Raw genomic sequence first — 13,227 nt, 5'->3', positions numbered from 1 at the left:
TATATAATTGGATTGTTCTTGTATTATGGTTGTAAATAAAGTATAGTAGTGCCATTTATAAGGAAAACAGGAGAGGAAACCATGAAACTTCATGAGTAGCTAGTTTGACTACTTACATACATGACCGACACCAATAGTCCTATATTGACCTATACTGTATGATACAGGTGCACAATTATAGTCATTAACACTAGAAGAAACATGCATTTTCATAAATCTTGACAAAAATTAATTGCTTCCAAATTTGATCTCACAACAGGTATATTTTCCTGGGGGGCATGCCCCAAGACACTCCTAGATGAAACATGCTTTGCATGCTTCCTGTGCGCTTCTCACACTAGTCTTGTTTATAGAGCAATTCTTGATGCTTTATCTTGTCCCATCAGTGATAATCTGAAACGCCCTTTCTTGCTGAATTTTCTGAAATAAACCCTGCTAGCTATAAATTGTGGACTGATATGACAGGTTGGTGTTCAAATTGACATGTTGACATTATTGATGTAGAGTAGGACTCAAACGAATAGTGGTTTTTACTATTCGAACATTCTTTATTCACAACTACCAAATATTCGAATATTCTTTATCAGTACATGTGATTGGGATATCAATAATCCTGTTATACAATATGCCTCCTTAACACAATACAGAATAAAAATGATTTAATAACTTACAGAGAGCTGTATGAGACATCAAGAATTTTTATATACCGTACACTTGATGTTATATATTCCCTAGAATTGAGTATTCGAATACACAAAAATAATGGTATTCGAATAGTCACCGGATATTCGAATATTCGTTTGAGCCCTAATGTAGAGATCCAATCTTTCGTATAGTTGCTTTTTGTGAAAATCATCAGCCCGGGCCAACCCTTTTTCCTGTCCTGATAGCTCCACTACACTACAATTGACCATTTTTATTAATGAATTGTTTTAATCTCAACATTCCAGCTAGTACACTGGCCCTGCATGCTAGATTGCATATCCGCACATTTGTGGCTAGTGCAGTTTGTGGCCCATTGCCAGACTGTTACATTGTTACCACCATAACTGATGCCAATTTCAAACATTCAAATGTTTCAAAACTCCATAAGGGTGGATCCTGGAGACTTCCCTTGGTTGTACCTATTATCTGAGCTGTAAAACTGGACAGAATATCACAACCAGTTGTTTAGCAGATCATAACTGTTGTTTAAGTGGGTTAACTGACATTTTCTGCAATTTTTTAATGCTCCACTAAGTAAGTGTGCTCTGTACATGTGCTCTTTAAAATCAATGTTAAAGAATGAGAAGAGTACCCAAAACATACATTTTTGAGTAAATGTTTTAGAGATTGGGTAACCACACTGACCAGTTATGCAGAAAAAACTTTAAAACTGCTAACTGGATTACCCAGTAAGTTTCACAACTCTATTTATAACCAACTGGGCTTATATCTTTTAAGAGTTGCCATTTATTTCATAACCATCAGAGAGCTTACTGTTGTGGCACATCATCCGCTGACCAGACTTTTTAAACTTGATTCCTATAGGAAAATCACTGGTTATAGGTCGCACAAAGTTAATTTTTTATGCTTCTGGTCCCAACACATTTATGTGGCTCACTATATTAACATAGCAGTACATGGAATGCATCAAGTTAGTGTATCTATACACAAGAAGAGTATCGCAACTAACAATTCAAATTGTAAGATTTTGACTATCATTACATGATGATTGTGCAATTCATTCAGTGGAAAAAAATGACCAGGTATAGGGAACCAGAAGCATATATTAACTTTTCATTGCCTTGACATTAATAAAAATCAATCATGTGATTGTTTAGCCTTTTTAGTACCACTATGTCTATTCTATTGGCTGCTATGATATCTTCTACTACATGCTAACATGCAGTAATGTAAATTGAGTTTCACTTGGCTTTTAGTAAACATCTTATACTGTGTTTACCCCACCTTCAATTAAGTGTTCAAATATAATACTGGCCACAGTAATGCATGCAACCTGACAGGCTTGCATACTTCATCTGCATTCAATGTGTCTAGGTAATCAGGAAAGAGATATATGAATTCCATTTCCTGGTTCAGCAGAGAACATTCCATGTAACTGAAGGGTTTTCTTGATCAATTCACTTAGAATGAAAAGCTAAAGGAAATTGAATACATAAATGCACTTTATTGTACAGTGGTAATTCTGTACTACAGCATAATAGCTAACCACTGAAAAATGTGATGGGGTAATAAAACACAAACATGTAATAATTAATACATAATATCTACCCATAGCAATGAAAGATACTTGAACCCTCCAAACAGAGAGCTCGAGAATGCGCGCATGTGATTTGTCTGTCAACTTAATTGTGGAGACACACTTGCACACATACATTGCATGCACACATATGCACATACACACCCACACAAATACTACACTACAATGTTTGCATACACACACTATACCAGGCTTGTTGTAATTACCCAACGAAAGTAATCAGTACAATTACAATTACTTTTTGAAGCCAATCTAATGATTACAATTACAATTACTTCAGTATGTAAAATAATGATTAATAATTACAATTACTTTTCAATTACTACTGTATGTGTGGGGTTAGAGCTGGGTGATACACTGGTATTGTTAATAATCTGTGATATTTAAGTCATACTGGTTTTGATACCGCCTGCTTTTTTTAATACCGCCATACCATCTGGGCACTATGGCCTCCCTGTGGGCTTGTTTCATCCCATATTTAGAAGGTAACCAGACATGTGACAATTAATGTTTGTAGGCAGGTGCTGATGTAGTCAGCTAACCAAACTATATGTAAACAAGTTTGTTAGTGGTAGTTTGTATCTGAGGCTTGCTGAGCTACCATGGTTATTTGGTGCTTTTGTTGTGGTAAATGGCAGTTACTTTAATACCAATAGCTTTTACATTAATACTGTGATACTTTTTATGGAAGGTATACCGTTTGCTATTTTTCAATACCGCCCAGCACTAATTGGGGTACAACAATAACTTACTTACAGTTCTCCAGCATTAATCTTAAGGTACGTCTATTAACTCTTCAAACTTTTTTTGGTAATAGTCTACATATAGTTTGGTCTGAGAACATTGCCACTATGGTTGAATACACACTCAAATGGTGCAAATGTTGCTGCTATTCTTTGCTATTGTACTTAAAATGGGGTATTTATTTGCTTTTATCTTCCAAAGTTTAAAGGGCTTTCATCCTTTGTAAACTCTGCGTCATCCAGATACATTTAAATGTTTCTCTACTATTGAACATTATATACCCCATGGGTATCCCACACTGTACATAAAATGTTTAACTATATGGTCAACAAATACATGACATATAATTTCAATAATTTACTGTAGCTACATGGGCCACATGTTATACACATGGGATTGTGTACATAGCATAGTCAAGTTATGGAGTAGTACTTTTATATAGCATAACTTTGATTACTTTAATTAAATTACATAATGATTATTGACTGAACAGCTAATTACAATTACAATTACCATTACTTTTATGTTCAGTGAGCAATTACAATTATAATTACAATTACTTGAAAATTGCTAATGATTAGTAATTAATTACAATTACGATTACAATTACAACAAGCCTGCACTATACATATGCACATGCACACATCCATTTACACAGCAAAAAGCAAAGCCTTTGACTGCCACTGGTGCAGTCATGCCTACCCAGTGAACCAGCACTGAGACATCTGTACACTGCTCAGGTGCTAGGAGTCAGTGCAGGCAAATCCTCCTGAGGCAGGATTATAGTAACCTGCGGAGGCTGTACCATGTCTCACAGGTGAAGGTGTCAGTACCCAAAGTCCCTCCTAGACCTTCACCTGCTCTGTGAGACATGGACAGTCAGCACTGCTAGCACACATATACACTGTACACACACACACACACACACACACACACACACACACACACACACACACACACACACACACACACACACACACACACACACACACACACACACACACACACACACACTGTCACACACTGACACATCATGATCAGTTATGCTGGGGTTGCTGGATTATCAAATAATCTTAATTGTAAACCATTGTTATACTATATGTGACCCAATTTTGGAAAATCAGTCTTAATGTCACGCATGAAATAATTAGAAATTCACAATTCACTGCATTACTGTTAAGGCAGTTTGGTACCTGTTAGATTATTTCTCAGAATTTGCAGTAATTCAAGGTACTGACTAACAACTGTAACCATTGTATAGTGATTAATTAATTGCTTGGAATACTTAATTTTTGTCATAAATACTTGAGCTGTCAAATATGACATTAAGACTGATTTTCCAAAATCGGGTCACATATATATATATTTGGTGCATAAGCTACAGCGATCGCTATCAATATATATATTAAACAAACTAAAAACAAATGTTATAATTCATAATACATTTGTGTCTCAGGCTTTAGGCAAGTTACTTATTCCAGGTTTGGGATATCAAGGTTTTAAAGATTTGAAGTGGTATACCAAAGAGTACATAGCCGGATGAAACTTCAGGAATGCTTGGTTATGCTGATACCATATGTGTAGACTATGTAGAAACCTGAACTGAACAAGGAAATTCATTGAATTTTACTATGATCACTTTATGGCTTAGTTATAGCATATCTCTTTCTTGCAGATATGTCCGGCACCACACTTGACTTTGTGTTGGGGGTGATATAGACAAAGGCGTGCATTACATCTAGCCAGGGGAAAATCACACGCTTCTATGTTTATTGAATGATCATGTTGTGTGTTACTTGATGATAAAGGTTACTGCAATTTTAAACTCTTACTACTTGAAATAATTATCAAACTTCACACAATAATAATTATGACTCCTCACATTGATGACATGTGAGTGCTACATATAACTATAGCTTTAGTAACTGTTGTATGAACATGATTAGGTGATAAAATATAATGAATAGAAACATGTTGTTTATGTTGGGAATTATGGGAGTATTATTATTATAGCTTAAGCTTGTGATGAATTCTTCAAAGTAAACCTTACAGTTTACTCAACAACACCTACAACATGGAAAGCAAATAGGAAAAGTATACAATTACTCTACCCATTTCCTTGATTATAGTGCATGTGTATGGCATAACCAAATATGTCCATAAACTCAGTGATCAAGGAAACCTATATATATCCCAACATTGGTTTCCTTTAGCTTGTTCATAATGATATTATAGAAGTCTTTAGAAGAATATCATTTTCAATTAATGCTGATCATGCATGACAAAGAAAGCGAGTCTGAAACCTTTTAGATGAAATTGTAGGAGTGCTTATTGGACCTGCAAAAAGGCTAGGGAGTAAAGTATAGGGATTCATATTGACAGAAAAAAAACCAGATCAGGTATAGTTACTTGATCCACATGCAGACAACAGAGCTACAGGATTTCCTCATTCAATTTTGTGTTCTGTTTGTGTAATGTTCCATGCACCAGTGCCATCATACTAGATGTATTCCCTTGGAGCTATACCCATTCTATATGCTGGGGTCGAGGGCTGGGGTACATATAGCTATATGCAGAATCTTGACACCGTAGCTAGCTACTTGAAAAAACCCTCATATGCATTAATACTGATGCAGTATTAGTCTCGTGCCCAGACCGCTTTTTTTCTTTTTGTGTGGGGGCGCAGAAAAAAAGGGTCTGGTGGATCTCCAATACATTTTTTGTGCAGCCGGATCTACAACTTTTGGGGATCGTTGATTAGTGGTGATGGATAGCAAAGGCTTGTTAACGAAGCGACAATAGGAAATACGGCGCGCGTACCCAAGGATGCAGCCTTGCTAAGCAAACGCGCGCCGTATTTCCTATCGTCGCTTCGTTAACAAACCTTTGCTATTCATCACAACTAATCAACGATCCCCAAAAGTTGTAGATCCGGCTGCACAAAAAAATGTATTGGAGATCCACCAGACTCTTTTTTTCTCCGCCCCCACACAATAAGAAAAAAAGAGGTCTGGGCACGAGACTAATGCAGTATAGCTATTTAACATGGGTCTTGATGCCCTTAGGCAGGGATTTTCCCAGTTCAGCCATGGCAGGCTGACACCCAAAACGTTCTAACCATGGCGGTATAGTCCATACATGAATACACTGTAAATTCAGAAGTATGAAGTTTAGATAATTCAGTACCTGCAGTCTGTAGCGGTCACTTAGTACCCGGTATTATTACTCGTATTATTATGACGAAGGGGAGGCCGCCGGCAGCCGCAATTTCCGGTTGACTACATAGCATAACGACAATGGAGTTACTAAGCAACAGCAATTCGTTGTACAATATAAACCGAAGCGACTGAAGTTTATAAACTTATCAACACTGATCATCGATCGAAGTGGTGTGACAGTCGGTGTACAGGACCCCGCTTCCGGAGATTTATCACTTTGAAAATGTCTCAGTCTGCAGGTACGAGCATTCAGGTACATGTAAATCTTGTTCAGGGGCGTCAGGATAAAAGTGAAAATGGTAAGGCTTAGTCCAAAGGTAGGGAGGGGTCTGGGGGCAAGCTCCTCCTGGAAAATTCCCATTTTGTCTTTGAATCGATCTCTGTTATTTGGGCAAACCCTCCAGTGCCCAACTGGTAGAATTAGAATTCGTCGCCTTTGCAATTGACTTCGTCGCCTTTGCAGTCGGTAGAATCATAGATAGTATGTATTATCTATGGTAGAATTCGTCCCTGAATTCGCCGGCGCTCATAACAAGGTGAATCTTTCTCGCCATGGATAATACCACTTGAGACACTAGAGAGAAATTGAAGCTGGTTATACGCGAAGCCATTAGCTGCCTGTCAAGTTAATTAGCTTGTTCGCGAGTGACCATACCCATCGCCAATGGCGAAGAACAGTTGCGAATGTTGCTGAAGAAGCTGTAGCAGAAGAATTTATAATATCGCCTTATAGAAAGTTGTTTACAACAGTTGTACTTCAAAAGATCATGGAGCAGCTGCTACATCTTGTTTTCGTGTTTAGAGGGCATCTCCAAACTGATTTTGGTACGCTTAACGTCATAATGATGCTAACTTCAGACCCTCCCTCCTTGGCGTCACACTATGAAATGCATTGGCAATAGAAGCATAAAACATTATATTCTTTACTTGAAAACATAGTCTACAAACAGTATTGCTGCTTAATCACGTAACTTTCTCTATTCCTAGCTGTTTGTATTGTAACTGCTTTAATAAAAATTAATAACGTCATGAGATGCCCCAACTGCAGCTGCCAATCTTGTTATGGACGAATTCTTGTGTAAACGCGACGAAATCATTGCAAAACCGACGAATTCAATTGCAAACGGGACGAATTCTACTGTAAAGGCGACGAACTCTACTGCAAACGGGGTAAAAACCTGTATTTAAAATTCCCTACTTAGGTGGCCTCCCTGGTTTGACCACTGAGTGTGACGCTTCCGGGTGGCCTGCAGATCGAGGTTGGCTTTTTTTTTCTGCATTTGTCCCGCTTTACTTTAGGATACTAATTTACTAAACTCAACGATTTCGATTAGGTTCCCTGGGCTAGTGGTGAAGCACCTCGTACAGGCTCTGCCTTCTGTGCAAACCCTCCAGTGCCCAACTGGTAGACTTGAAATAATAAATAATGGGCCAGCGTGCTATAGACCTCATGCATGGAGCTATAATGCCAGGTAGCTATACCCATTTAATAATGTTACAGCTGGATCGGCTGCTTCCCTATCGTCATCATTATAAAAACTAATAGCTGAGTAGGGGAAGCAAATGCTAACTATCCATTTCTCACATGGCGGGTGAAAGTTCCAGTGCCAGTACCTTCACCTGTGAGACATGAGGGTGAGACATGCCTCATGCCTGATATTTATTTGCACTGACTCCATGCAGCACCGCAGTGGTACTAGGTGCTTTGTGTGTGTGTGTGTGTGTGTGTGTGTGTGTGTGTGTGTGTGTTGTGTGTGTGTGTGTGTGTGTGTGTGTGTGTGTGTGTGTGTGTGTGTGTGTGTGTGTGTGTGTGTGTGTGTGTGTGTGTGTGTGTGTGTGTGTGTGTGTGTGTGTGTGTGTGTGTGTGTGTGAACAGTGCAGGGAGCGTGCATGGATGTATAGTAGTTATGTACTCTACAAACACCTTCATGTAAGCTTATATTTAGTCAGCCCTGATATACCCTTAATTTGCATGCAGCTATACCGCATAGCAGAAAAACTAAAAAACTACACTAGTACTGGTTTAGAACACATGCATACATAGTTTGCCAAATTTTTTATGTCAGATGATATAGGTTCAGAGGCTGACAAACTTTCCTACTGAAGTTAGATTAACAAATTGTACTGTATAATCTGGAGGAGTATGTTTAATCGTTTTATTCACAGAACAAGAAGCATTTATAAAACGAGTTGATGAGGTGAATGAGCTGTTTTCAAAGTATTGTACAGAAAAGAATTGGGATGCTCTGAAGACTCTGTTTTGTCAAGATGCTGTTGAAATGCCTCCCTTCCATGATTTCATAACTGGAAATTCCGGTTTGTGTATAAATACAATTTTTCATGCACATTGTTATGCAGTAGAACATGCTCTACAGTAGCTATTTTACAACCCTCAGGGGTGACTTGTTGCTAACAATATTTCAATGATTACACAGTCAAAACGACTGTCACAATGTTTTGTGGAAAATTCAGAAAAGCTCACTGATATTGATCAGTGACATTCACTGGGGTTTGCCACTAAAGTAGTGACAGTGTATGATGTAATTAACCACTGCAGAACAAAAATTAGGTTTCACAGAAAAAAAAAACTTTGACTGCATCATGTTTGTTTACATGGTAATCAATTCCTCTAATAGAACAATCATCTGTATATGATGTGAGGGAAGCTAGACATACTGTAAGCTATTTGGCAATTTAATTAAATTATGACGCAGTACAGTACTATTTAACTGCATCTTCTACTAAACTTTATTTTGTTGAGCATAGTAATTTTATTACATATTGTTTATATTATTGTAATTAGACATTGTGAAATACATTGAGGAAGCTAGGAAAGCATTTGGATCAGCAATGTATACTCAAAAAGTAGTGTATTATGGTCCTGCTGATGGTAACATTTCTTTTGTAAGGGGAACATATGATATACGTCTAGATGGCGTAAAAATTCCATTCACTGAAGGAAAGTAAGTATATGTGTTATTAGATAGCTAATCATGTTGCATTTAATTAGCCAACTTACATGATTTATCACCATTAATGTGCTTTGCAGTATACAGGGGCGTAGGGAGGGGGGGTTCCGGGGGGTTCAGGAACCCCCCATGTAAAATTTAGACTTCTGCAAGCAGGATCCTAACACACCATTTAGTGTGGCAGGACAAAATGAGTGAGCAATATAGTGTAATGGCACAGCACAACAATTGATAAAACTTACATTCATCTCTCAGGGAAGGATTTACAGAGGTAACATGAGCCCTCTTCAAAACTTGTTAAAAAAATCGATATACTCTAATAGAGCAGTCAGGTATATACTCTAATAGAGCAGTCAGGTATACTCTAATAGAACATGCATGTAAATATCCATGTTCATATGAAGTTTTTCAGACATTCTAACAACAAAACTTAGCATGATCTTATACTGCTATAGCTTTGGTGTGCAGTGTTTAAAGATATAGAGCTCCAGTAATTTATCACTTGTGTTATGCAAAATGAATTCATGCTATGCATATTTGTATAGTTACATTGTTTTGATTGTCATTTGTATCAGTGTATTCATGGCTCCTATACCACAATGAGATATAACCATCACTTACAGATTACTATATGTGTCTCTATGTGTTATGCTCTGTCTTTCCACTAGGTGACTTTATCTAGTACTACCTTCATCCCAGGGGCACTTAATACATCATAATTAATGTATATACTTTTGCATAAAATATAGCAATTTGCTGAGTTTTAATTTATTAAAATATTGAAAGTCTCTCAGTGGCTGGGGGCTGCGCCCCCAGCTTCTATAGTACCTCAATGCTGGTGCTGGAACCTCCCTTCAAAAAATCCTGGCTACGCCCCTGTAGTATATGTAGCTATAATTAAGCCCAGCTGATTTGCCATTTGCATGTGAAACTCAGTACTGGGATTGACAATTAAAACCCTATAATGACTGTTTCCTATTGTTTATGTGTATGAAACCATATTTTGTACTGGGTATATGCATGCACACAAGTATGTTTGCATGTGTTTGTGTGTGTGAGTATGCATGTGTTAGCATTGTTCTTGTAGTATTAGTTATAGTATTCTATTACCCAGGAGTTCATACTGTAATTTTGCTAAGTTAAAATTTCAAGGAATGTATTTATTATTCCTGTGCAAAAAGACTTCCGGTTCCTGTTTTGTTCAATGATTTCTTTTGCCTCTTGTTGCCTCTCCCAAGAAGAAAACTGATATTCTTTCAATGCATGGGAGCTACTGATGTGTAAGTCCATGAATTTTAGAGGCAAATAGATGCACCTCACTAAGGCCTTTCTGTAGCAGTAATAGTGCCCTTGTTCTACTTGCCATATATTTTAATAGCTACACTAAAATAATACATTTTAAATAACACATAATCAGAACTGATGTTAATAAGTTAAAATGTCACTTGCAGACATCAACATGCAGCTTCAAAAAATAACACACGATCTTTGTCATGTAAATTGCATGAATAGTTCTAGTCGGTTTTAAACAAAGGTTTAACCAAAAGCTGTAAGGCTAGTATTATTTATAGAAGCAAAATTTATTTGGCTTAGTTCTTAATTTAAATACTAAATATACATGTAGTTCTAGTACCTTAGAACTATAGCAACACTAGTATGTGCAAGCTTTATTATCATGAACCATGGTAGTGGTTCATAATAGGATCAGCTTGGAATTTTTGTAAACCCCTAATAGAACAGTCACCTAAAAACCTGCTGTATCATAGTGGACATTGATCCATAGCAGTATGGTGACTTTTGGAAGGAAATTCATTTCTAGACCACTTCATATATTACCATTGAGTGTCTAGTAATTGGTTTCTAGTCCTCGAACTAAATACACTAATTCATCAGATAGCAATACAGTGCTAAAAACCAGCTTGCCTGTAAACAATCCCAGGGGAAAATATGTTGCAATATCCTTGCAAAAATTATGCAAGTTTGTTGTAAGATTCTTGTATGCAAATTGTGGCAAGAAAAAGGAAATTTCAGTGCAAGTTTCTTTCAAGTTTGCATAATTTTGCATGTTTCTTGTAAGAAAAGTGTGTACAGCAAATCTTGCAAGTCTTGTAAGATGTTTTTTCTTGGGATGTTATAGCTCCTCTGTATGCCTGTAGCTGCTGCACGGCAACCTTACTATGACAAAACCAATCCATATAAAAAGTGTTTAATTAAATTTGCAAAAAGGAAATAGCTAGGAGCACTAAAAAATCTACAAAACAAGAAGGGATTGCTGGGATGGTAAACCACAAATCCCCATTGTGACTCTCGATCATATAATTTTAGTTACATATAATAAATATTCCATTCATCTTCTAAGTTTAGTCAAACTAGGGATTTGTGGTTTATGTATACATTACCACCCCAGTGATCTGTTCTTGTTTTGTAGACTTTTAGCAATCCCTTTCCCTCTTTTACAATTCTTTATTTAAGTATGTAGTATAAAAATAATAAACTAAACTGCTATTTACTGTTGCAGGTATCTCATGGTCTACAAAAAAGTAAAAGAGAATGGAAAAGACCAGTGGTACATTTACTCTGATTGCTTCAACTCCAGCGCAACAGTTCCAAAATTTCATCACTGCACCATCTTGTGAATGTCTATCTGGAACAAGGACATGATGTTAACTGTTTTTTCTCCTTTTGAAACTATAGATTTATATGATGCTACCTGTTACTGTTGCATGTATTAGTTGATAGCTTTTATACATTTAAGCTCATTTTTGTGCACGATTTAAGTTAATAGCTATATAGTATATACTCATCTACCAATCGTTATAAATATTATGTGCTTCACACACTTGTTGAGTGCCTTATACCTATGTTTCCTGCAAATCCTAGAACTACACTCATGTTGCATAAACGTAGTACAAGGTTTTTATGCTATTTAGAGAACTGAGAATAATGCGAACAAGGATACTCACAACCAAGGCCACAGGACAATTAATTGTGGACATGCATAAGTAAGCCCATATTATATAAGGGGTGCTAAAATAGTCTAGAGGCCAATGTCAGCCTGCTCTAAGTAGTTTAAAATTTCCCTGAGTAAAGCGGGTATAAAAAACTGAGTCACAAACTGCGGCTGCTAGTATCAAGATTCACTCTTCAAGTTGATATAGTGTCAGCACCACACCGTGACATGCACCAATGACACATTAGCTTGTCTTGTCCAGACCTAGAAAGTAAGACATTTCCCCTTCATGTCAGTGCCACACCATGACATTTACATCAGCTCCAATGACACTTGCCTTGGCTAAAAAGTGGCTTGCCAAATTTTCGTTTGATGAACCACAAGCCAGATCACAGGTTACTATTACTAGCTAGTAAGTAACTTGCCATGCTTTTCTATAACCTCAGTCTTTAAGCCTCCAAACATGAAAGGAAATTATGTACAAATGATTTACAAAATAGACTTAGGTCAGGAATGAGCCGAACAGAGGACCAGCAGCCATTGTTAATAGTGTCATTAAGTATACAAAAATTCAAGTTCAGCGGTGAGATGATTCAGAATGTCATCCAAATGGCTGTAGATAATAGTAGCTACTGTAGCAAACTTCATAGATACAAGTATTAGCTGTAACTGATATGTATGTCCTCATGCCATGTTACAACTATTACTTGTACAATACTCACTACTGCATGTGTATGCATGCACTTTGTATCAGTACAATCTGTGGGAGGAGGCAAAGTTTTCAGTTTATAAATATTTAAAAAAACTAACAGACAACCAATCAATAATATAATATGGATTGATGCTTTTTTAACTGGAAGGAAACAGAGAGTTGTTTTAAATGGTCATTGTTCTACACCTGGCCTTATGTGATGTGATGTACCACAAGGGTCTGTTTTGGGACCTCTGCTTTTCAACATAATATATGTAAATTACATACCTGATGTTATTAAGAGTCCAATCTAGGCCTGAGTCAAATATGCTCAAAATTTTGCCCAAAATGCTTTTAGGAATTTCCCAAAATTTTCACCCATTATGCTCTTT

The 13,227-nt window shown here is 37.0% G+C and overlaps 1 protein-coding gene across 3 annotated transcripts in view; it reads left to right on the top strand.

The window, feature by feature from the left end:
• Nucleotides 1-11,953, top strand: part of LOC136241202 (uncharacterized) — a 53,725-nt gene extending 41,772 nt beyond the window's left edge. Inside the window, exons 1-4 of one of the 3 annotated variants that reach the window (XM_066032386.1) lie at nucleotides 6,301-6,464; nucleotides 8,392-8,541; nucleotides 9,029-9,188; nucleotides 11,713-11,953. In XM_066032386.1, coding sequence (XP_065888458.1) covers nucleotides 6,449-6,464; nucleotides 8,392-8,541; nucleotides 9,029-9,188; nucleotides 11,713-11,830 — 444 coding nt within the window. In that variant the 5' untranslated portion in view covers nucleotides 6,301-6,448 and the 3' untranslated portion in view covers nucleotides 11,831-11,953. Of the gene's footprint in view, nucleotides 1-6,300; nucleotides 6,525-8,391; nucleotides 8,542-9,028; nucleotides 9,189-11,712 lie in introns of those variants that run through there. The other 2 variants (XM_066032384.1, XM_066032388.1) reach the window with 2 other exon arrangements.
• Nucleotides 11,954-13,227: the final 1,274 nt, after the last annotated feature.

This window comes from Dysidea avara, chromosome 12 (genome assembly GCF_963678975.1).
Source record: "Dysidea avara chromosome 12, odDysAvar1.4, whole genome shotgun sequence".
NCBI classification, from domain to species: Eukaryota; Metazoa; Porifera; class Demospongiae; order Dictyoceratida; family Dysideidae; genus Dysidea; species Dysidea avara.
The sequence above is the reverse complement of the archived record's forward strand: the minus strand, read 5'-3'. Positions and strand labels throughout refer to the sequence as shown.